Source organism: Pan paniscus, chromosome 17 (assembly GCF_029289425.2).
Source record: "Pan paniscus chromosome 17, NHGRI_mPanPan1-v2.0_pri, whole genome shotgun sequence".
In the NCBI taxonomy this organism is placed as follows: Eukaryota; Metazoa; Chordata; class Mammalia; order Primates; family Hominidae; genus Pan; species Pan paniscus.
This window is the reverse complement of record NC_073266.2, coordinates 40,716,803-40,742,927: the sequence shown is the minus strand read 5'-3', so window position 1 is coordinate 40,742,927 and position 26,125 is coordinate 40,716,803. Positions and strand designations below refer to the sequence as shown.

At 46.0% G+C, this 26,125-nt stretch overlaps 1 protein-coding gene across 23 annotated transcripts in view; it reads left to right on the top strand.

Annotated features, from left to right (window-relative positions):
* Window positions 1-26,125, top strand: part of TMEM241 (transmembrane protein 241) — a 202,303-nt gene that overhangs the window by 125,643 nt on the left and 50,535 nt on the right. For 11 of the 23 annotated variants that reach the window (XR_008621913.1, XM_063597226.1, XM_055102534.2 and 8 more), the window contains one exon: window positions 5,349-5,413. Coding sequence is in view for 16 of the 23 variants with exons in the window: in XM_063597226.1 (XP_063453296.1) it covers window positions 5,349-5,413 (65 nt within the window). In the remaining 7 variants the exon portion in view is untranslated. Of the gene's footprint in view, window positions 1-5,348; window positions 5,414-14,293; window positions 14,456-16,978; window positions 19,046-26,125 lie in introns of those variants that run through there. The other 12 variants (XM_063597228.1, XM_003830295.6, XM_063597227.1 and 9 more) reach the window with 5 other exon arrangements.

Here is a 26,125-nt window from a genome sequence, read left to right as displayed (position 1 = left end):
AACAATAAACCTAAATCTCTGATTGTCTCCCAGATACCTGATAATCTGGCAGGTTCCTACTTACAACACCCCCCACCACCACCACCATTTTCCCCTTAAATGGAAAATTTGTCTCAGGATTGAAATGAATGTTTGAAAAACAAACCTGATCTGCTTTAAATACCAAAATCTGTTTAAATAACACAGAGGTTGTGACAGCCGTTGACAAAGCTAGGAAGTTCAAAGCCCTGCGGCTGACACCTCGTATTGAGTTCTGCTGTTGTTGGCACCCCTCTGCCTGTGGCAGGTCCTGGGGTTTGTTATTCGGGTCTGTGTGTGAGAAGGAGACATTCCTCAGATGACAAGACTCTTTCTTCTTTGGGAAAAATCTGTTTTTTAAAATGCTTTTTATAAGCAAGTACACCAATTGATAGTACAGGTGATGACTATTTCTTAGGTCTTCTTGAATGGCTAGTTCCAAGAGTAAATTGAAAGTTTTCTCATGGGCAGATTTTAGTCATTTCAAGAGGGTTTTTCAAAAATGTTTATGCTTTTACTAACATTTTTGGAGTACAAAATGTAATGTATGAGAAAGACTCTTGTTCTTTGGGGAATATTATCGCATTGAAGGTGGTGTCAGAGCACTTAGTAGCCCCCCAGGGTAAGCACATTGCAGTAGGCTTGTTAACATCTGGAGCATGACTCTCAGCCTTGGAATACTGGGAGCTTGGTTTTATCCCATGACCACACAGTGAGATGCACTGGGATCGATTTCTGTTACTTAGAGGAAAGGATTGCTTGATGCAACAGGAGACCAATCCACTGATTAACTGTGGAGCAAGTGACATGACACCTAAAGCCTTGGAGCATGAGGCCTTTTGCACGCATTTCTGAAGAGGAAGGCAAGGATGGCTAGAATTTGGGAGACTGTCACTCCAAGGTGTGTCCAAGCCTAAGAGGCTATTCTTGTGGAGGCTGGCTCTGGAGCTCTGAAGGTGCAGCTGGTGGGTGCTGTGTGTAGTGTCCGCTGGAGCATAATAGTTAAGTTCTAAACCTGGAAGATCGGACACAGGGCTGGAAATCCAGGCAATGGTCAGTACTCAGTGGAGAGTCCTTCTGGATTATTAGTCCTAGTTCTGTGGGGCGTCAGTCAAGGTTCTAGTCATAAGGCCAAGGTCTGGCCAGAGCCAGGCAGCCTAGAAAGCTCCCTTCCCTGGGTTGGAGATCAGAGTCAAGTGTGGAGCACAAAGAGGGAGACTGGTGTGGCTTGAGAGTCAGGACCAAAGCAAGGTTCCACTCAGTGGACTGTGTGGCCTTGGGTGGTTGGGGTGCAGTGAGAGAGGAGGGGAGCCAAGAGGCAGCTTCAGTGGTTCCATCCTCAGTGCTAATACCTGGGGGCCCTGTGCTCTAGGTCCCACCACCAGGTGGATCACTCAGGAAGCCCCTGGTACAAATGGGAAAAGCAATGCATTCCCACAACTAGTGCTCAGCAAATGATGGGGAGGTGGCAATGATGCTCTTCAAGGGCTAGGCAGGAAGTGAAAACTGGGTAGATTTCACACCTGTGTGTTTTTAGTAGAATTACTGATCATCCTGGATGACCTTGTCACCCAGGAGCTGGAAGTCAGGAATTAAAGTTTTGCTTCTTGTCACACACTCACACCAGTGCATTCCTTTGTAAGCCTCCAAGTGCTCCAGAGTCACAGGGGGCTCCTTTTTTTTTTCTTTCCCCTATTTTACCCCTTTGCTTTTAAATGCTTGTTTTGGGCTTAATGATAAAAGATTTTGTTTTGTGTGCTGACACTACATGTTCCTACATGTCTCAGAGCAAATTTTGAGCTTTCAAGCACATGAGGAGCCTCTTCCCCTGTGCTGACTTTCCAAGTGAGCAAAAAGGAAGCCAGTACCAAGCCTGTTGCATGTTCATGTGCCCTCCAGGGAGGATCAGAGGCTCAGGTTCTTTTTTTTTTTTTTTTTTTTTTTGAGATGGAGTCTCGCTCTGTCACATAGGCTGGAGTGCAGTGGCGTGATCTCGGCTCACTGCATGCTCCCTCTCCCGGGTTCCAGCGATTCTCCTGCCTCAGCCTCCCGAGTAGCTGGGACTGCAGGCGCCCGCCATCACGCCTGGCTAATTTTTTGTATTTTTAGTAGAGACGGGGTTTCACCATGTTAGCCAGGATGGTCTTGATCTCCTGACCTCGTGATCCGCCCGTCTTGGCCTCCCAAAGTGCTGGGATTACAGGCGTGAGCCACCGCGCCCGGTTGGCTCAGGTTCTTTCCACCCTTTGTCGAATGTGACTGAGCCAGGCTCTGCGGCACTGACCTTGGTGCTGGGATGGCTTCCAAGTCTTTGACCTTAAGAGTTCACAATGCAGAGAGGGGAGATAGGGTTGTAAACAGATCACTGATTAATAGGACAGTAGTGGGGCATCACGCACGTAGAAACCACGTGCTGGGGAGAGAACACATCATCCTTTCAGAGGAGTCTTGCCTGTACCGAATAGATTGAAAATGGGCCCGTCCAACCGCACAGTTGTCCCACAGTGCAAACAACTTCAGTCTACATTCTCTACAGAAATAAGATAAAGGGTCTCAGGCAGCAGCACACTTGTTCCTTAGGTGATAAAACTTGAGAATTTTGAATTTTGGAAAGGTGACTCAGGAGAAGGCAGGAGACTATACAAACATTTCCAGGAAGTGGCAGACGGCGAAGGCACCGGAGTGGCTGCTAAACCAACCTTCTTTTCAAGTAAGGGCTGGTTTAAAATTTTTAAGATGTGTTTTTTTTGGCAAAAGGTGCATTTCAGAGGAATGAGCAGACCAGCTATCTATCTCACGGCAGACAGGATTCCTCCTAAGCTAAAGAGGCTCACGGAGGAGCAGAGGCACAAATCCCAGGCTGTGGGTGTGGTGGGGGACAGGGCAGTTGTCCCTTTTTACCAGCTGGACTGAAAGTCACCTGAGTTAGGCAGTCAGAGAACAAGGAGAGAAGCCAATCAAAGAAGGCCTTGAACAGCTGGTAAAAACAGGCAAGGACAATAAAGACAATGGTGAGGACATAGAAATGACAAGTTGGGTCCTTTATAAATCAAGCAAAGTGTTCCATTATGCGGAGCTGCCAGCACAGCCAACATCCATCAGTAGGATGGAGCCTTTCTCAGCAAGTCCAAGAAATACATCTCCATTGGCACCGTCCCAGGCCATGTCTAAGAAGTTGCAAAAGGAAAGAATGACTAACAACATAGTTAACTTCAGTCAAGACTAATGAAGGGGGTGGGGGGAATGAAGAGAAACATTACAAAAAAGGAAGGTAATCAAACAGGCACAAACAATGTAAAATATTTCTTCAAACAGCTAAATATTAATGAATTGGGAGACCTAGATGAAATACATTTTGGGGAAAAGTGAAAATGGAAAATATGCAACAATGAGAAAGAGAAGACTTGATTAGGCTAATAGCTATTAAAGATCACCCCCAGCTAGGAGATCTAGATCCAGGGGCCTTCAAGTCACGGGTAACTTTCAGAGTCAAGATCATCTATAACTGTTGCAGGATAATAAGCAGAGAAGCTGATGAACTCACTTATGTGGTTAGTACAACATTGTTTCCAAGACCAGACAATTGCATTGAGAGGTAATAACATTTTAGTCCATTTCATTTATGACCATAGATGCAGAAGTCCTAAATTAAATGTTAAAAAAAAAAAAAAAAAGAAGGGCCAGGCACGGTGGCTCACGCCTATAATTCCAGCACTTTGGGAGGCCAAGGCGGGTGGGATTGCTTGAGCCCAGGAGTTCAAGACCAGCCTGGGCAACAAAGTGAGACGTTGTCTCTACAAACAAATATTAAAAATTAGCTGGGTGTGGCAGTGTATGCCTATAGGCCCAGCTACTCGGGAGGAGTGCTTGAGTCCTGGGAGGTCGAGGCTACGGTGAGCTGAGATCACACCACTGCACTCCAGCCTGGGCGACAAAGCGAGACCCTGTCTCAAAAAAAAAAAAAAAAAAGGGAAGAGAAAAGAGGGACATTCATCATGGCGCATCAGCTCAAAAGTTGTCATTCAATATGATCTTTGAGAAAAAGCCACCACTAGTCTCCACTTAGAGAAATCTCTTTCCCTATCCTTTGTATTCTTGTAATTGTCTGGCTGGCTGGGCTTCTACTTCTTTATTGCCCCTGAGGACAATACCCAGGTCTTTTTTTGTAATCAAGGTTTTTGCTACAAATCAATAAAGTGAGGCAGAAAGTGATACCAAATGACTTAACTACAAAGAAAAGTTCCAAAATCTCACCATGTTTATATCCTATCATGAGAGTTCTGTATTTGTAGTTCCAGACTTCTTTCTGAGATGGTAATGAGTGACGATGAGGTTCATAAACATACTCCTTCCTTCTGCTTGTCTGTCTGCTGCCTTGCTCCCAGCTTGGAGACCCAAAGAGGCCTCCAAGACAGCACATGAAATCCCCTTGAGGGAGATGGTAGCTGAACCTCTCCCAACCCGGCCTACATCCCACCTCTCACTGCAAGAAAGCAGTTTCTTAAGCTTACCTTCCCCATGGAAGCTGTTTTGACCTGCAGGATGTGGAAGACTGGAAGCCAGAAACATCTTTCCTTAAGCAGACATTCCAAGTGTGGACAGAGCGGGGCCACTGGTTCACACACACTCTTGGTGCTGGGGGGTTCGAGGCACTTCTGGGGTCTGAGTCCTGTGGCTGCCATTCCTGAGACACCTTTCTGGAATTTCCAGCCTTGAGAGATGTGGAGGTAACCTCTTCCCTCTCCTCTGGCTTCTAGATATTTGCAAATAGTTAATTAATGATTTAATCACTCCTTTCCCCAGGATGCACCTGATTTCTTAGAATGTGTCATGGATCAGAAAGATGGGAGCATTAGGTGAGGACGGAGAGATGGTGCATTGGACAAAGGCTGGGTGACAGATAAGTTTTTATCTGGAGGATCCGAGAACAGGTTAATGAGCACATCTGACCTTGGAGACGAGTTCTGCACTGCTGAGACAAAATGGAAATGAGTTTTCTTAATATACCCCTTCCCTGGAGAGAGATGAGGGCGGCCTTGGCTGTGCGCCTCCCTTTTGAAGAATTTGGAAGTTAAATGCTTCTTTGAACATTCTCACCTCCAAAACAGACTAAGACTTAGCCTTTTCTACACCAAATGCTTGGCTCAGAGGCACCGCTAAGTACAGGGGGCTGACTAGGAAGCGTGTGGGGAAAAGGACACGGGAAGTGGAACGAAGTGCCTGATGGCAGGCATCCGAACTCAAGTGAGCTAAGCTTGTGAAAAAAATGACATTGGAGGTTTCCAGAGCCCTGCTGGTATGATGACCTTGTGTTGAAATTATTTCTACAGATAATCACAGCTGGCTTATCAATATTGCTGTTTGATGCGATCCTGACCAGTGCAACCACGGGATGGTAAGTCTTTTGCATAGAGAGATAAAGTGCCAATTAGTTACTGAGTTTCATCAGGATACTAAATTTTGCTCTCAAATGTTGCAGAAAGGGAGTGTGTGTTGGCTGTGTATCTCCAGCCAAATGCAAATCTCATATTAGCGAAGCTTTCTTTAAAAAAAAAAAAACTTTTATTGACCTGTAAATACAAATTGGGAAGAGTGCATATATCATAAATATACTACTTGATGGATTTGTACAAACCAACCATTCTGTATACCATAACCAGCATCCAGAGCAAGAAACAGAACATCACCCTCACTCCTCCACCCCAGGGCAGCCACTGCTGGTCAACCACTATGTGTATATATATGTATGTATATGCATAATATGTATAATATAATATGTATAATAATATGTAATGTTTAGTAAACCACTATACACACACACACACACACACAATCAGCCCTTTGCATGAACAGGTTCCAGATCCTCAGATTAAACCAACTGTGGGTCAACAATGCAGTTTAGGCCTGCAATGGTTGCATCTGTACTGAACATGTACAGACTTTTTTTCTTGTTATTATTTCCTAAACAGTAGAGTATAACAACTATTTACATAGCATTTACATTGTATTTGATATTACAAGTAATCTAGAGATGATTTAAAATATACAGGAGGATGTGCATGGGTTGTAGGCAAACACGACACCATTTTATATAAGAGACTTGACAACCCATGGACGTCCTGGAACAGATCCCCTTTAGGTACTGAGGGGCAACTGTATACACACACACACACACACACACACAGAGAGAGAGAGAAAACACGTGCTGTGTTTGGGTGTCTTTCCATTTCTTTGATTTTTCCATTAACTTTCTCTCAGATAAGCTCCAAATGATCCTGTTTAGAATGCACTACTCATTTGCATAAAGACAGCACGCCTCACTAAGCTGTCTGAGCAGAGACCAGAAGGAAGTGAGGGAGTGAGCCATGGGGATGCTGGGGGACAACGGTGCCAAGGGGTGGGGAGGAAGCAAGAAGACCAGGGGCTCTTGCCATGATCTAGGTGCAAGATGATGATGGCTGAGAACTGGCTGATAGCAGTGGAGGTGGGGAGACATGGTAGGATATCTGAGGCACTAGGATTTGAGAGAGGGGAGTCTAGGATGACTTCTAGGTTTGGGTTCCAAGCAATGAAAGAATGAGGTTGCCTTTACTGAGATGGAGAATGTTGTGTGAAGAGCAGAGTTTGGCAAGGTGGTGGTGGAGGCGTATTGGGCATTGGTTTGAATGTATGAAGGCTGAGGTGCCTGTTGGACCACAGAGTGGAGATACAGGAATAGATCGTTCGCCAAATCAGCCTGCAGATCTGGGGAGGGGAGAGCCTTTCTGTGCCTTGGCCATGGCACATATGTGTCTCCTCAGGGCTTCTGGGCCTGTCACTTCGGCCCGGATGCCTTCCTCCCTGCTTTCAGTTGGCCACTACTGCTCATCCCCCAGGCCTTCAAATCGAGGTGACCTCAGAGAGGCTTCCCTGGCCACATCCTGTGCAAGCCCTGCTAGCTTTTTCCTGTCGCCTTGCTAATTTCCTCCCTGACAGTTCTGACTGTTGTGACCAGATTCGTTCCTTTCTGCCCATTAGGGTCTGCCTCCCTCCCAGAAGCAGTGCGCAGGACCCTGGGGGTATGCAGGAGACAGTTGGGTGTGGGGTGGTGTTCAGCAGGGCAGACCGGGACAGGCAGGCTCTTCAGAAGGATGGCTGAGCAGGGCAGATGGGGACAGGTGGGTTCTTCAGAAGGATGGCTGAGGCAGGGGCATGGCTGTGGGGAGACACAGTGGGGACTCAGAGTCCCAGGAGGTAGGTGTGGCCGTTGTGATGGTAGCTTCAGGACACACCTCCTGGAAAAGGCCACACTGCCCTGCCCCATAGCCCTCAGAGCCCGTGACTCACAAGGGAGGTTTGGGCCATGAGTAACACAGGGATGCACAGAGAAAGTACTACTGTCGGAGAGGACCCAGCTGTGACCAGCGCCCCGGGCTCGCCCTCCGCTCAGGCCTCGGAGCTCTCATCTGAGACAGGAAACAGGCCTTCTGAACTTATTAGGACCATGTGCCTCTCGTTCAAGGGCCAGTTGGCTATGACCACATGAGGACAAGAATGAAGCGATCGGGTGGGTTTCACCCCTGAACTCTCTACACAAGTCCTGCCCATTGGAGAGTTAAGAATGTTATCTATTCTGATTACTACTATTCAAACCAATAGGTGATTGTTACCAAGGATTTGGGTTGTGGTCTGCAGGGAAGGCGAAGGTGAGGGAGGAAATAATGGAGAGTTTAAACGGCTAAAACAGCTCATTGCTGGTGAATAGGCATGCTTTAATTTGGGGAATATATATGTATGTATTTTTAAGCAATAGAGTAATGCATGCTATTTATAAGACATTTAAAACAATACAGAAATATATCAAGTCAAAAGCGAAAGTCGCTCATCCTTCACTCCCTCAAACTCCTCTTGCCAGACGTCACTACGGTTCGGTTGAAGGGTGAGAACAGTGCTGCATTTGGCGAGGCATGTGTAACCCAACGGAGGTGGACTCTGTTCACTGTAGGAGGTGTTAGATCTGGGGGCCTAGCCACAACAGTGTTTCTGAAATGAAACCACACTGAGCAGCCCTCACACACATCACACATAAATAGTCTATTTCTTGGGCTGGTGACAAAGTTTTGTTTCCTTCCCTGTGACCAGGGGCAGCCTGGCCTCAATCCTGGATGCTGCACATTATGTAGAAAAATTCACATTTGTTGTTGCTGCTCACTGGTCTTCTGTCCTTTGTTTTAAAAAGGAAAAGAAGCCTAGGACCACTTTAAGATCATGCTTATTTCTATTCTAGTTCCTATATATTACTTGGCAGATTTTTCCCCCCACGGAATAGCACTATAAAATTGAAGTGCAGGCAAATTTTGGAATGGGTTTTTACATTTCTTTACCAGTATTATCAGGAAAGAAAAAGCATAGTATTGCTTAGCTTTGCTCAAATAATGCCTGACTCTAGAAAATAAGTATTTTAGCTGGGCGCAGTGGCTCACGCCTGTAATCCTAGCACTTTGGGAGGCCGAGGTGGGTGGATCACCTGAGGTCGGGAGTTTGAGACCAGCCTGACCAACATGGAGAAACCCTGTCTCTACTAAAAATACAAAATTAGACAGGTGTGATGGCACATGCCTGTAATCCCAGCTACTTGGGAGGCTGAGGCAGGAGAATCGCTTGAACCCGGGAGGTGGAGGTTGCAGTGAGCCGAGATCGCGCCATTGCACTCCAGCCTGGGAAACAAGAGCAAAACTCCATCTCAAAAAAAAAATAAGAAGAAGAAAGTAAGTATTTTTTTCCATGCCTGCAATCAGAGTAGTCCTAATAGCTGATCTTTCCCCTTCCTTCTTTTTTTTTTGCATTTGTTTGCAAGTTGGACCTGCTGAGTTGTCACTTGCTTAAGTCAAGGACCACCATGCTGGCTGGTGGGAGTCAGCACTGGTACCCAGGTGTGCCCAGGATAGCCTCCCATCTCCCAGGTGGCCTTGGATGCTGACATAGCCCAGAAACAACAGTGTTATTTTTGAACATCGGTAGGAGATTCATATGGGATAAATGTGAGGGGCAGCACCAGTGGCCCTGTGGAATACCATGATGGGGAGTCTAAAAGGTAACCGTGCATCTTGTGTGGCTTTGGGCTGGAAGGGGTTCCTTCAATAAACAGACATTTACCAAGTGCCTCATATGTGCCAGGAACCATTCTTGGATAAAAGTCAAAAATCACTGCCTCTGCAGTGTCTATAGATGCTCATTGCCCTGCCTGAGGGCAGGTCCATATCTAAATCATCCTAGATGGACAGAAATGAATGGTTTTGCTCACTGCACTCAGAAAATGGGATTTCCAACCTTTCTCAGGAGCGCCAGTGGGGGCATTTCCTGCCCCAAGAAGACAAATGGAAGGAAAAATTAGGAAATGTTCCTACACCTTCCTCTTCCTCCTCCTGCTATGTCTTCCTCTTCTTTTTAATAATAATAACCATTTATTGGGCAACTACTGTGCCTCAGACATTTCTTACATTAATATTATCTCATTTACTTTTACAACACTCTTCCAAGTCATCCATATTTTAAAGATGAAGAAGCTGAGGTCCAGAGATGCTTATTTTCCCAAGATTTTATAGCTACTAGGCAGTTGGACCAGGTTTCAAACCCAGGTCTGTGTGTACAAAGCCCTGTAACCTGCTAGAACTGAATTGAAAAACACCAAGGATTTACAGCAGTGTAGATAATGTACAGGCGGAAGCTCATGAGGGAGTTATAAGGGAAAATGGCTTAAATGTTCCTTGTCCCACCACTGTGATCCTCCTAAAGAGTATGTAGATGATTTGACAGCAGAGGAAACAAACAGAGCGTCACCCAGCACAAGACTGTCCTAATTCCTGTTCAGGAACTGACCTGCAAACTAAGAATGTCCAGTAGACATTTTTAGGGAGGAAAATCTCATTGTCATAGGTTTTTTATACCATAGCTATAATTCCATAATATCAATCAGTTAAACATCTTTATTGAGTGACTGCTGTATGCACAGTATGTGGAAACCATTAAGAAATATAAGATATCCAACATTTAAGGGGTTATCAAAGGAAGGGCAAATCAGAAAGCTAATTCATTGGATGGATCAAATAGTAACTGTGTTAATGCCCAGTGAATAAGAAGACTGAAGAAGGGAGAGAGGCCAGGAGTGTTTGGAAGATGCCCCTGGAGCTGGTGTGAACTGGGCCTTATGCAGAGGAAGAGGCTTAGCTGGGCTGAGAGTTGGGGGATGGAAGAGGACTGGACCCCTCTCACCTGGGAAGACAGGGCAGCCAGTGGAGACTTAGTGATTTGTAACCAGAACTGGGGCTCTGAAGCAGGGAGCTAATCTTCCTCCCCCCTCTTCCTCTGCACCTGTCCTTCTGGGGAGGGGTGACACAAATGGTAGGCAGGTTGACATCCCAAAATCCAGCTGCCCAGAGAAGAAACATTTATATCCTGAGATATGTATATGTGTACATGCGTCTCTCTCTCCCTCTCTCTCTTTCTATATATAAAGAGAATATATGTATTTTATATATATGTTATATATAATTGATAGATATATAATGTCATTTATATATAATTCTTGTTTTACATATGATATGTTATTATATAACAAGAATTATATATATTTTATTATATTACATTTTATTATATGAATTATATATAATTATATATAATGATATGTTATATAAATATATATATATAAATTCTCGAGACTTTTCCCCAAATTTCTGTATCCTTAACTTTCATAATGTTTATCTAAATTCTTTAATTTTTTTTTTTTTTTTTTTGAGACGGAGTCTCACTCTGTCACCCAGGCTGGAGTGCAGTGGCGCAATCTCGGCTCACTGCAAGCTCCGCCTCCTGGGTTCACACCATTCTCCTGCCTCAGCCTCCCAAGTAGCTGGGACCACAGGTGCCCGCCACTGTGCCTGGCTAATTTTTTGTATTTTATTTTTTTAATAGAGACGAGGTTTCACCGTGTTAGCCAGGATGATTTTTTTTTTTTTTTTTTAAACACAGGGCCTCTCTATGTTGCCCAGGCTGATCTCAAACTCCTGGCCTCAAGCAGTCCTCCAGCCTCAGCCTCCCAAAGTGCTGAGATTGCAGGAGGGAGCCACCACTCCCAGACTAGCCTAAATTCTTTTTTTTTTTTTTTTTTCCTGGAGATAGAGTTTTGCTCTGTCGCCCAGGCTGAAGTGCAGTGGCGCGATCTCAGCTCACTGGAACCTCCATCTCCCTGGGTTCAAGCAATTCTCATGCCTCCGCTTCCCAAATGGCTGGGATTACAGGCACACGCCACCATGCCCGACTAATTTTTGTATTTTTAGGAGAGACCAGGTTTTGCCATGTTGGCCAGGCTGGTCTCGAACTCCTGGCCTCAAGTGATCCGCCCACCTCAGCCTCCCAAAGTGCTGGGATTACAGGCGTAAGCCACTGCGCCCAGCCCCTAAATTCTTGACAATATCTTTCTCTCTTACAAGTAAGCCTGCATTGACCACATTTTGTACAGAATTTCAAAATGAGCCAAAGAAACCCAGGTATTGAACTGAACGTGAGAGCTAAGAGTAAGACAGCTCTCCAGTGTGAGGAAATGCTGAGTCGGAATAGTAAGGAAGCAGGCGTCTGTAAGAGGCTGTCTCTGGGCTGTTTCACATCCTGTGAACTTTATGGTATGCCCTGAGAAAAATGGAAAGAAAGGCTGTGTGTTCGCAAATTAAGGAAACAGAATGTGTGATTATTGCAAAAGGAACCTTGACTTTGGAATTTCCTGATTTTTGAAGACTCCTGAGGTTAAAGATGGTGTGTTTTCAGCCTGAAGGAATTTTCCAACCACAAAGTGAACCACCAGAAGAGTGGGCTGTGCTTCAGCTCTGTGTCTTGCACAGAGCTGGTCTGCCTTGTCCATATACTAGGCGTGTTAAAGCGTGGCTGGGTGACCAGCTCTCAGAGCCCAGGCAGGGGCGGCGGCTGATCCCTGTGGCATGGGACTTTAAACTGATCAGAAGTCACAAAGGGCAGAGGCTGCAGGCCTATTTTGTTTGGACCTATTGTGTGTGCTGGTATAGTTACTATTTCTTGTCATTTGCTTTTCAAGTTTTAAGTTAGTCATCACCATTTTGAAATCGGGTGATTTCCTCATACAAATCCAGATTTCCAGATTCTTTTGAAAATGTGGAGCAGCTGTTAATGTTGGGCCTGCATTTGCACACAGCAGCAGTTGCTGGAATGAATAGAGGCTGCCTCTTCACGTTGGCGTGTGCTCTCCAATCCACCATGGCCTCCACCACCCTGGCTGGCTGAGACTGGAGGACCCTGCTCCAGCCAGTAGCCTTGCATCCATATATTTGTATATTCGTGCATTCCACCAAAGGGCTGGGCTGGGCTCTGAGACTACAGAAGGAAGCAAGGCATATTCCCTGACTCCAGGGAGATCACCATGTAGGGGATAAGTGTTCAAATATATATGTCATTATCCTCCTCCTTGGATGGACAACAGCTTAGCTACACAAAGTAGGCCATCTGAAATAGGGCTTCTCACCCAAAGCACTATTAATATTTGGGACTGATAATTCCTTGTTTTGAGGGGTTGTTCTGTGCCTTGTAGGATGTCTAGCAGCAAACCTGAACCCCACTCGCTAGATGCCAGTAGCACCCCCTCAGTTGTAACAACGAAAAACATCCCCGACATTGCCAAAAGTCCCACCCCAGTTGAGAATCACTGGTCTAAAGTTCATGGGGGCTAGTGGAGAAAATTCCATTTGAAATTTCAGCAAGATCTTAAGGAACTTGCTCATCGAATGAGAGCTTTGGATCAGCTCAAGTGTCAGGTCCTCAGCTGCTCCTCCCATCCCCTCTGTGTCTGTGTCTGGCTCCGTAGGCACTTGCTGCACTGAGTGACAGGTGGCTGGCGCCATCTCTCCCACCAGGCTGTGAGCAGCTCTAGGAGAAAGGGTGTGTTTCATTCACCTTTGCATCTCTAGGCCTAGTGTTGAATGCTTGCTGAATCAACACTGAGAGGCCAGCCTTCAAAATATTGTATCCAAGAACAATAAACCGAAGTACTCAATATTTTTAAAGTCTTTAATTAAAAACAACTGTTCTCATCCAGCCAATTATTATAAAAACAATCTATTTCAAGCCCAATAATGTAAATATCCAGATTTCTATTTAATTGTTCATTTTTAATTAACAATTTTATAGTAATATTAATTCCCTCTATTTCAAAATTCAGCAAAGGAGATTTGAAGCATACAAAAGAGAAAGATACTGACCTGAGAGCAGTATCCTTGTCAAGTGGAATTAATTATGGTGACTCCTCTCCTCTCCCGTTTTGTAGATGGGGAGAGTCACCTTTCTCTTTGGAATAGTTTAAGGACAAGGAAAGAAAAGAATAACCAAAATGCAACTTCTTTGTTCTAAGGATTCCATGATCACATTTTTCCCTTTGCACATCATTCACTGAACTTGCCATTGATCGCTGTTTATCAGCCATGAGGATCACTTGAACTTGAGCCTAGCACAAACCTCATCAACACTGAGGGTCTTTAGAAAATGATCGTATATAATCTTTGAGTAAAGATTTCTTATCCCTTTAATTTTAAGGAACTTCATGGAGGCTGCCCAAACCTATGTATAGAAAGAATGAATTTAGGGGCAAAGAAAACGTCCCCCATCACACTCCAAAATGCCTTCAGGATCACAGTGTCTGAAATTTACGAGTTCTCCATTTGAATTAAAAATCTGAAACCTCCTCTTTAAAATTCTATATAAGAAGGGCCTTCTCAATAACGTTGCTGATTACCTCTCAAATTTTATCATAATTTAATAGATTATGAACTCACTCGGCAGAGCCCCAAGGAATGGAGCATGGGGCAGACACATTGCGGTGAGGAAGAGAGAAAAAGGAAAAAATAGTTTAGGACCAAATTATTTTTAGACCAAATAGTTTGGGACCTCTCCCATCTATATAGATGGGAGAAAGGGGATAAAATATTAACAGTTTAACTATTCATTGAATCGGTATTTATTGAGTGCTGCATTAGGCGCAGGGCCTGCAGCCAGGTAAAGGATGCAGCCTCCATCCTCTGTCTCAACAGGAATTAATTGAATAGCCACAATAATAAATGTAAAATTTAGATGGAGGCTTCGGTCCCTCATAGGAGAAAGAGAAGGGCTGGAGAAGTGCTGAAAATAAACCTCTGGAAGAGAAGCTAGTGATGGATATTTCTGGCCATGTGTGCCCTGCAATCTGATGTTTATGCCTTGGTTACATGAAGTTTGTTCATTTCAGGAATGATGGGGATTACAAGATTTGCAAACAGTTCAGTCAAGCTCTGACTTAAATAGTTGTAATGCTATTAAGATTCCTGGACCCATGTCAGCCTTTCCTGCTGTTTAGAAAACAACATCAAAGCTCACCTCCCTGGCTCTCCTAACAGTAAACCGAACCAAGGTTTGTTTTCATTTTTAGTATTTACTAAGCTGCTTTGGTGTTTCATAAAGTAGTTCAGGCCAAGGGACATAATGCAAGGTTATTATACTCCAGCATTGTTCTAAGGTTATGGGAGTAAAAGTGGCAAGGGGCCAGCTGCTACCCTGGTTTTCTCCCTGGTGATTAAGGAGGATTAGTGGAAAGTGTATAAAATGTCCGAGCCCCTGGTTACATTTGCAGAAATAAAACCCTCCCAAACCCAAAGCTCCGTGCAGCCCTTGCATCCGGTCGTGGTGACTCTGCATTGCCTGGGAACTTGGCAGGGTGGCATACATGCTCTTGAAGGGCTACAAGGGGAATGGCAGTCACTTAAAAGGAAAAGCCAGGTCTTTGGAGGTGAGCCTGCATGCAAAAAGAACGCCTCCCCTTCACAGTCATGTCTTTTCCAAAGAGGAGAGGTGATAGAACCCCTCAGCATCTGGGGTCCTGAGCTGGACAAGGGACAAGCAGGCTCCCAGCTTCACAAAGCGGCCTCGTTCCCAAATAGGGTCGTTGGGAACTTGGGTCACAATTTCTCACGGAGACAGTGCTGACAATGATGATTACAGATCTAGGGAGGTCCACAGATAGTCATTTGGTTCATAACATGGACATTCGTTCCAGCTACATTCTTGTGAGTTAAATAGGAACGATCAACTTAGTTTCACTGTTACAGTTTTATTTCTGTAGGAAAGAGGAAAGTACATCCCAACTTGGAGTAAGGTACTAGGCATCAGTCTCCCTCGGCTCCCTCTCCTCCATCCCCATTGTGAACCAAGTGGGGGACATCCTCTAAGCCCCTCAACCTGACTGACCAGTGTCTCCTGCTGCCTTCCCCCAGAGGCCTTTAATCACCAGAGAGAGGAGATCACGGTGTTTGGAGGATTCTCCCGGTCTCTAAGCTGAGGAAGGAGTACATTTGTTCTCTCTTGCTCCGGAGAGCAGCTTTGGCCTCGTGGGCGGGGTTGTAAGAAATTACTGCTGTAGAGTTAGTGTGATGAAGAGCTGCCTGGGTCAGCGGGGGGAAGGAACATGTCTCAGTCAGTCCCCGCCAACCCCAGTGGCTTCCACAAGTGAGATGCCCATGGAGACGCATGTGAATCCAGTGACCAGAGCCACTCATCCATGGGACGGGCTTGCCTTGCTCAACAGGACGTGCCCCTCACTAGACATCTTCAGGCAGAAGTTGGGTGGCCCACCGGGAGGACCACTGAGGAGGGGATTGCTACTCTCAGAGGGCAGTCGGCTGGAAAATAATAATAATCCTGTCTTAGTGATTGTCCATCATAGGCTAAACACAGGGGTGGGTTGCTGCTGATATATTATTTCTAAGCCTCACAGAGACTGTTAGATGCGATCATCTCCTGTGGTACAGGTGGAGAGACTAAGGCTGAAAACGTACGCAAGATCACCTGACTAACAAATGCCTGTGCCAGAGCCTGAATTGGCCTGATTCTAAAACATATGGTTTTTATATTCTCACTCATAGTCAGTTCATTCCTATACTAAAGTGGAAAATGGTGTGAGTTACCTGTATGTCAGGGTCACCCACCAAAGGAACATTTTTCACAGGGTATGTAGCGTGAACAGCCTATGTGTGTGTCATACACTCAGCACCCCAAACGTTCAAGGTGCGAAGGCGCCATGGCCTGGGTGTGTGTTGCAGGTGAGCGTATGAAGGACTGGGGTGTTGGGTAGGCAGATGAGAGAGGAAGGGAAGGAAAGGGTCTGACCAAAAGGGCTGTTGGCACCTCTGAAAAAGGGGCTCTCCCCATCAGAGACCTACCACCATAGTCCCTTGGTGATGGCCCAGCACAGGCCCCAGAAGACTAACGGGATTCAGATAGTCACCAGACTGTCTACGGCGAGGTTCAAAATAGAAAGTGGAGAGGACTTTGGCTGTATTACATTAGAGGCATGTTAAAATATTCAGCTCTTCTTCCCTCTCTGTCTCCAGTTCTCCCACTGCTTTTTCATTTCAGATCACTGGCCATGTTTCTTTCTGTGCTGGTGGGAAAATTATGATTCCCCACTTGTATTTTCACCTTTAAATGTTCTGTAGTTTAAATGAAATGAAAACTGAGATTGTCACCCTAATTTTAAGAGTGTGGATACCTGTGTGATTTCCTATCCATCAGCCCAATTTGCCAACAGCACCAGAGGCCTCTATGGGATCTCTCCTGCCAGAAGTCTATGTTTCTGCCAGAGAGCACTAACCCAGTGCATCATCCTCACCTGGTCAGGATGTGTGGGATGCTTCACCTTCTTCCCCAAGGGAAGGTATCGAGCCCGCCTCCCTGCCTTCTCACCTCCCATGTGTACCCGAGGTCTGCCCTGAGGGATAGGAGCGATTCCTGGGCTTGACCTGGAAGCATGGCAGTTCGGGCTGGTGATGAGTCTCAGTTGCAGGATGAGGGGAAGCACCCCTTGCCCTGCGTATGTGGGCGCCAGGCAGCTCAGGGGTCCCGGGGGAGTGGAGAGCTGACCTTCTGCTGTTGTTTGCAGCCTCCTGCTCGGTGCGCTTGGAGAGGCCTTGCTGGTTTTCTCAGAGCGGAAGAGCTCCTGAACAAGACGGTCAAGAGAAAGACTCACAGGCTGCTGCAGGAGAACAGCTTGTACACCTGTGTACGAGCCCCTGGTCTCATAGCTCCCTGTTGGATGTGTCAGAAAGAGGAACGCAAGGACAGCGAGGCCGGTGGGCAGTGCCATCACCCTCACCCAAGTGAATGTGGTGGTGGCTGATGAGGCCGAGGCCCTGGTGCTTCAAGGAGCACCCTTTCTGGGGGCCTGCAGGTTGCTACAGAGGAGCGGTCTGTTACATCTTCCCATTTGGAGAACCTCTCTCAACCGTGCTGTAGCTGGTTCTGCAGAAACAGGAAGTACAGGATTTCATGGGCTGGCTCTGCTTGCCTCGACTGAGCTTCACACCTCTGGATGCCACATGCTCTCTCCCAAACACTGCTTTCAGTGCGAGGTAGTGGGCCTAAGGGGTTTGGTTGTCTTTTTTTTTTTTTTTCATTTTTAAAATTTAAAATTTTTATTTATTATTATTTTTTAGAGACAAGGCCTCACTCTATCGCCTAGGCTGAAGCTCAGTGGTGCGATCACAGCTCGCTACAGCCTTGACCTCCTAGGATCAAGCCATCCTCCTGCCTCAGCATCCAGAGTAGCTGATGTGCACCACCAGACCCGTCTCATTTTTTCTATTTTTATTATTTTAGAGATGGGGATCTCACTGTGTTGCCCAGGCTGGTCTCAAACTCCTGGGCTCAAGCAATCCTCCCACCTTGGCCTCAAAGTATTGAGATTACAGGCATGAGCCACTGCACCCGGCCTTTCTCATTTTTATTTTTAAATTGACAGACGTAACAGTGCGCATTTATCACGCACAACACAATGCTTTGGGAATGGTTAAATCTAGCTCACAAATGCATTACCTCACACGGTTGTCATTTTTGTGGTGAGGCTTGGTTGTATGTTTTGTTTCATTCATGTTTTTACATCCTTGGAGTCTCCTCTGGGTCCGTCCTTTCTTTGCTGTCATGCTGGCTTGCCTAAGGCCCACCCCCACCTGTGTACGAGCATTTTAAACTCTAGAGTGAGTGACAGCCTTTTTATGGTTGGTGTTACTATTTATTTCCTGCCTCTAAACTTCTCGTGGTCCTTATAAACTTGTCAGGATGTGTGTTGCGTTGAATTCTGCATGTCCTTTTTTTGCCCACCATCCGGTTTAGCTGGTACTAACTTATCACCAGAGGAAACAGGGTTTATGAGCACTGACAGATGTCTTCCCTGGGCAAAAAAAAAAAAAAATAGTATATGTATACACACACACATACACATTTATATTTATATTTCTTAAAGCTTTTAATCCCTTTCATTCCCTGATATCTCAGAGATTTCAAATCATTGAACACTGAAGTATATTTTTCAGGCCAGATGAAAAATTGTATTAAAACCCTATTCCTGGTCAGGCGCAGTGGCTCACGCCTATAATCCCAGCACTTTGGGAGGCCGAAGTAAGCAGATCACCTGAGGTCGGGAGTTCAAGACCAACCTGGCCAACATGGTGAAACCCTGTCTCTACTAAAAATACAAAAAAATTAGCCTGATGTGGTGTTGTGTGCCTGTAGTCCCAGCTACTTAGGAGGCTGAGGTAGGAGAATTGCTTGAACCTGGGAGGCGGAGGTTGCAGTGAGCCAAAATTACGCCACTGCACTCCAGCCTGGGCAACAGAGCGAGACAGTCTCAAAAACAACTACAACAACAACAACAACAAAAACCCTATTCCTTGCCTTTGTAGGAGTCAAAATAAATGAACTTCTTTTTTCTTTTTTTTATTATTATACTTTAAGTTCTGGGGTACACGTGCAGAATGTGCAGGTTTGTTACATAGGTATACACGTGCCATGGTGGTTTGCTGCACCCATCAACCTGTCACCTACATTAGGTATTTCCCCTAATGTTATCCCTCCCCTAGCCCCCCACCCCCTGACAGGCCCTGGTGTGTGATGTTCCCCTCCCTATGTCCATGTGTTCTCATTGCTCCAAAATAAATGAATTTACACAAAATGGTCACTTGTTTCTGAACCCACCAAGAAGGTTTAAGAAAATAATGACTAACTATAAATATTTCTGTTCCTAATAGATGTTTCAAATACCTTACCGCTCTGCCAGGTATCAGAGAGTTTGGGCCATTCAGGGTGACCCATGAGTCCTCCGCAAGCAGGGAGCCAGGCCCTGTAGTGTTGAATACCCACGTCATTGATGGAGACCCCCTGCCCTTGGCGTCCAGGAAATACGCCTTGTCCATACTCAGCCCCATGGAGAATATAGTCAACTCAGTCGGTGGCTGTTGTTGCTTCTGCATGTGTTCCCCAACTTGTTGAGAAAAGAAAGAGAAAAAGAAACAACTAGCAATGGATTCGTGTATTTGGAACTTGAGTACCTTAAATTCATGTCCTTGTCTTTTCCTGGTCTCTGCTTGTCATGTAAGGTAAAAATGCTAAGAGTGACCTTAACACATATGGCTTTCAACTTACTTTTGTTGTTGTTGTTTTGTCTTGTTGTTTGTTTCCATGAAAAATATTTATATTATTTTTTTTCTAACCTCCAGCTGATTAAACAGGTACCTTACACTTATTAATTTGGAGGAAAAATAATAGTAGCTGCCTGACATACCTTCTCACTTTGAAGAGTCTCTACTTTTTTAATTTAAATTTTTTTTATTTTTAGTTCTGGGGTACATGTGCAGGTTTGTTACATAGGTAAATGTGTGCCGTGGTGGTTTGCTGCACCTATCCACCAGTCACCTAGATATTAAGCCCAGCATGCATTGGCTATTTTTCCTAATATTCTCCCTCCCTCCCCACCCCCCGACAGGCCCGGTATATGTTGTTCCTCTCTCTGTGTCCATGTTCAACTTACTTTTGTTCTTCATCTAGGATGTCAAACTTTCTAGAGACTGAGGGTCAAATAGAAAATCTGGGTTTAGAATTGTCCTTATTCTCTTGCTCCTGTAAAACTCTATACAACGGAGACCAGTTCTTTTCCACTTGCAGAAAGTGGCATCTGTCCAAGTGTCATTTTATACCTGTCTTTCCAAGTGCCATTTAAGCAAATGGAGGTTCTGATGACTGCAAAGAGCCATGCAGTTTAAACCCAGTCCTCTTTCCAGCAGAACTGGCCCCAAAAGCTTTGGCTGAGAAGTTTTAGATCCTTTTTCAAATAGTTCTCTAGCAAGCCTGTATTTGTTTTTGTTTGGTTGTTTGAAACACCTTTCAGAGTCCTCTTTGTTTTTTTGTTTGTTTGTTGTTTTGTTTCGTTTGCTTGAGATAGGGGTTCACTGTGTTACCCAGGCTCGAGTGCAGTGGTGCAGTCACAGCTCACTGCAGCCTCAACCTCCCAGGCTCAAGCAGTCCTCCCACCCCAGCCTCCCAAGTGCCTGGGACTACAGGCACGTACCACTCCACCCAGCTAATTTTTTATTCTTTGTAGAGATGGGGTCTCACTGTGTTGCCCCCTGCCTGTTGTTCTTAAAATCTCAGATCTTTTCTTACATTGACACCAGCAAGAGGCAGAGGATAAGGTGTTTCGTCAGTATGCTATCCGTTTCCTTCAGTTTCTATTGGTTCTTGGGCCTTTTTATTCAAGCTTTAACCACCATCTTCTGTGCCCAAATTCACGTGCTCAGCGCTGAATGAAGGATGAGCCCACAGACCTGAACAGTGGAGTGGCCCCCTCACTGTAGCCCCAAGCTCTCATTTTCTGCTTAGGGAGTCTCCAGGTAAGCCCACACTCTCCCTTTACCCTTGGGTCCTGTTTGGCACCTGATGACCTTAATCCTTGCTGGACCCCAGTCAGAGCCTTGGGATTTGGGGGGTTTTTTTATTTCTATAAAGAAAGAACGTGCTTTCTATTAGGAGAGGCAATGTTGTGTACAATGGTGTATTATTACTAATCTGCTGTGGATATAAAGAAAAATAAGGGCCAGTCACGGTGGCTCAAGCCTGTAATCCCAGCACTTTAGGAGGCTGAGGTGGGAGGATTGATTGAACCCAGGAGTTTGAGACCAGTCTGGGCAACACAGTGAACCTCCATCGCTACAAAAATAAAAAATAAAAATTAGCCAGGCATGGTGGCACATGCCTGTAAGTCCCAGCTACTCAGGAGGCTGAGGCAGAAGGATTGCTTGAGCTCAGGGGTCAAGGTTGCAATGAGCCATGACTGTGCCACTGCACTCCAGCCTGGGCAACAGAGCCAAACTCTGTCTCTAAAAATAACAATAAAAGAAAAATAAATTGTTTATTTTCTTTCCTTTGCCTTTCTTTCTGTTCTCTTCAATACCGGCAGGGGAGTGTTACAGAAAATATTGGTGTTAACCCTGGGGAGGGAGTTCTTGTAGCTTTAACCCAGATCCAGACTCCTCTTTCTGCCCACATCTAGACCACTGAGCTTGAAACAGAGAAGGGCCCACCCAGTGCCTCTAGCCCTGTGCTGTCCAGTGTGGATGCCCCTGGCCACCTATGGCTTTGGAGCACTGGAGTGTGGTTGGGCCAAATTCAGATGGGCTGTAAGTGTAAGAACACACTGGTTTCAAAGACTTAATATTTTTTTAAAAGAATGTAAAATATCACATCATTTTTCTATTGATTACATGTTGAAATAATATTTTTTATATATTGGGCTAAATAAAATATACTATCAAAATTACTTTCTCCTGTTTCCCTTTACCTTTTGTAATGTGGCTGCTAGAAAATTTTAGTTTATAGATGTGGCTCCCATGATATGTCTGTTGGTCATGGCTGATTTATATTCATTCATTCATTCATTCATTTATTTTTGAGATGGAGTTTCGCTCTTGTCACCCAGGCTGGAGTGCAATGGCGCGATCTCGGCTCACTGCAACCTCTACCTCCCAGGTTCAAGCGATTCTCCTGCCTCTGCCTCCCAAGTAGCTGGGATTACAGGCATGCACCACCACGCCTGGCTACTTTTGTATTTTCTTTTTAGTAGAGATGGGCTTTCACAACATTGGTCAGGCTGGTCCCGAACTCCCGACTTCAAGTGATCTGCCCACCTCGGCCTCCCAAAGTGCTGGGATTATAGGCGTGAGCCACCACGCCTGGCCTTATTGCTGATTTAGAGCAGTTCATCTACACTGGGCCCAGGGAAGTGGCAAAAGAAGGGGGTGTTGGTGGTGGTTGCTGGGGTTACTGACCCAATAATAATATTTAAGATTATAGTTACTGATGCCTATTTCATGCCAAGCACTGTGCTGGGTACTCTCCAGGCTCCCTGTCATTGATTCTTCCCAATGGTAGTGCAGGGGACATTCTCTTCATTTTACCAAGGAGATCGGAAAGACTCAGTAACTTTTCCAGGCCCACCCAGCTGGGACTCGAATCCAGGTTATTCAAAGCCCATGCTTTCAACCTTCACGCTAGAGAGTTCTGTTGAGAAGGAGAAATGAGGTCCCCGTGTTTCACAGGGGTTGTCAGTTCTCCAAGAAGTGCTGAGGTGTGGATTCCTCACATCTCTGAGGTGATTTGTGACTCTCTTCCTGAAGGCCATGCTCCTTCCCTTTGCCACCGGGCAGGGTCTGTGGCCTGCACTGCAGCTGCCTTCCCAGAGTGTCCCAGTTTCTTTCCCCAGCCTCCTCCCTCGGGTTCTGTCTGAGACTCTTCGTGAATGGGGTTGGAGCAACCAGGAGCACTGGGGAAATGGCACTGCTCTCACCTGAACTATCACTCTGCGTGTTTCCAGAACACGCAGCCACTGTTTGTTGGTTCTCAAGCTTGGTTGCAGGCAATGGCATGTTCAGATAGCTGAGGAGCTCGAAGATTGAAGGAAAAGCTTCCAGACCCTGACAGACAATGTCAGGAGAGGACACCGTTCTTTTCACTGGGTCTGCATGCCCAAAAAAGGGAGTACAGTCACAGATTGGGGTGAAAGCACAAGCAGGTAATACCATAAGCAGTTAGTCATGCTTGGAACATGACATCTCTATTGAGAAGTTGCCTTGGACAAAGTATTGAAATAGGATATGGAATTGGCTGGAAGTTCAAGTGGCTGGGACTCATTTGAAGTTACTTAATGGTCCTTTGATCCTTGTTCTGGGGGAAGCCAGTCAAAGGGGTGAGACTTTTGGGCTTCTCCTGGCCCCACCCAATGTCCCTGGCTTCAGGCTGTGTCCCTGAGCCCAGCCCGGAGAGAGGCAGTGGTGGCTTGTCTCCAAAGATGCCCCACCTCCATCCCAGTGGTATTCATGCTGCTATACAGTTCTGTTCCTTTCTCTTGGGTCTGGGCTGGCTCTGCGACTTACCTGTAGCCAATAAGGTGTGATGGAAATGGTGCTATGTGACTCCCAAGGCCAGGTCAAAGCAGCCTTGCAGTGTCTGCCTTGGTCTTTTGACAGCCTCAGGAGCCCTGAGCTGTTGTGCAGGAGAGGCCAGGCATGGGTGCTCCAGGAGACAGGCCCCACTGAGCCCAGCCTTGCAGCTGTCTTGCCAAACCACTCAACTCATGAAGGAGGCTATCCAGGTCCTCCAGACCAGCCCATCTGCCAGCCGAGTGCCATCAGGTGACCTCAGTCAGTGCCACATGGGGCAGAAGAATCACCCTGCCCAGCAGTCCCTGAATGAATTCGTGCCACAAAAGCATGAGATATGGTAAAATCATTTTAAGCCACTAAGTTTTGGGACAGCGTGTTATGCAACAATAGAAAATAGAGCTGAGGCCCACCGTCCTGCCCTTTCTGCAAGATGCTAGCATAAGTGGGCTGTCCTCTGAGACCCTTGAACTCTGTTCTTCTCGGGCAGATCCAGTCTGGGCTCTCTGAGCCCCTCCCCTGTCTAGACTCTTATTCTAGGAGCACTGTTCTTCACTGCAGCTGACCTCAGCCCAGACCCTGTCCTCGGAGGAAGATCCCAGACGGTCCATGACTTGTTCAGACCCCATTGCAGGGCAAGACCCACAGCCCTTAGCCATTGGCTCAAAGTACGTCATTCATTCATTCAAAAGATATTGAGACCTACTGAGTGCCAGGCTCTGTTTTAGGATCTGAGGATATAACCACGAATGAGATGAGCCCTCCTGGAACTTACTTTCTAATGGCAGAGACAGGCAACAAACACGGGAATAGAATTTCAAAATGACGGGTGTGGTGGCTCATGCCTGTAATCCCAGATCTTTCAGAGGCCGAGGCGGGTGGATCACCTGAGGTCAGGAGTTTGAGACCAGCCTGGCCAATGTGTTGAAACTCTGTTTCTACTAAAAAATACAAAAAAAAAATTAGCAGGGTGTGGTGGCGGGCACCTGTAATCCCAGCTACTTGAGAGGCTGAGGCAGGAGAATCGCTTGAACCCAAGAGGTGGAGGTTGCAGTGGGTCAAGGATGCGCCATTGCACTCCAGCGTGGGCGACACAGTGAGACTCCATCTCAAAAAAAAAAAAAAGAATTTCAGAGTGAGTTAAATGCTTTTAAGGTAATAAGGCAGAAAAGGGAGACAAAGATGGATTCTCCTGAGGAGCTGATGGAAGATGAGGAATTTCTCTTCCAAAATATGCAGAATCACACACACCCACTTAGCATATAGTCTGGGGGTATTTGTTCTCCCTGAAGTCTGAGGACCTCTCTGGGCTGTAGATTTCAGGTGAAGGATAACTGAGTGAGATATGCTTTAGGGGACACACGGGCAAAGTCCAGGAGCCCCACAGGCAGACACCACCCCCTTCCCTGCTGCTGGTTCTGGGAGGCCAGGGCAATCAGGCCCCCATTGGCCCTGGGCAGGCCCTTGCTGGCTGGCTCTGGGATGCTCTAAGTCTGGCACAGGAGAGAAGATAGGCAGATTTGAAACAGACCCCATGGTTAATTTCAGGGGCATGAAATGTGTGGGAGGTGCTGAGGAAGTGCCAGGAGGGAAGGTGCACTCTCCAGCTGTGTGGCCCATCACCGGGCTGGTTGGGGCCTGCTGTGCTTCACCCACGCGGCATCTCACTTCATTCTCTCCAGGGGCCTCTGATGGAGGACGTGTATCTTTCATGCGCGTCCATGTGAAGAGACCACCAAACAGGCTTTGTGTGAGCAATAAAGCTGTTTATTTCACCTGGGTGCAGGCGGGCTGAGTCCGAAAAGAGAGTCAGCAAAGGGAGATAGGGGTGGGGCCGTTTTATAGGATTTGGGTAGGTAAAGGAAAAAGGGGGGTTGTTCTCTGGCAGGCAGGAGTGGGGGTCACAAGGTGCTCAGTAGGGGAGCTTTTGAGCCAGGATGAGCCAGGAGAAGGAATTTCACAAGATAATGTCATCAGTTAAGGCAGGAACAGGACATTTTCATTTCTTTTGTGGTGGAATGTCATCAGTTAAGGCAGGAACCGGCCATCTGGATGTGTGCAGGTCACGGGATATGATGGCTTAGCTTGGGCTCAGAGGCCTGACATTCCTGTCTTCTTATATTAATAAGAAAAATAAAATGAAATAGTGGTAAAGTGTTGAGATGGTGAAAATGTTGGGGGTGGTATGGAGAGATAATGGGCGATGTTTCTCAGGGCTGCTTTGAGCAGGATTAGGGGTGGCGTGGGAACCTAGAGTGGGAGAGATTAAGCTGAAGGAAGATTTTGTGGTAAGGGGTGATATTGTGGGATTGTTAGAAGAAACATTTGTCATTTAGAATTATTGGTGATGGCCTGGATACGGTTTTGTATGAATTGAAAAACTAAACGGAATAAGAGAAGGAGAAAAACAGGTATTAAAGGTTTTAGAATTGGGAGGACCTAGGATATTTAATTAGAGAGTGCCTAAGGAGATTCAGCATAGTCCTGCCAGCAAAGATTATTTATTTACTTTAAGAGTTAACAGTGGCGGTTTGGGTATAGCACCAGGAGATATCAGCTGTGATGGCTTGGAGAAACAGTGTAAACCGGCAGTGTAAACAAGAGCAGGGCATGTATGAGTAGTTGAGAACAGTGAATAGGAGTATGACTAGACAGAAAATAGTAGGGATGACAAGTTTTTTGGGGCACAGTCTAAGTTGGTCTGGTGTCTGGGATGAGACTGGGGCCTAATAAAAAGGAGCGTCCATACAGGAGCTTGAATGGGCTGTACCTTGTAGCATTCCGAGGACAGGCCTGAATTCTGAAAAGGGAAAGTGGTAAAA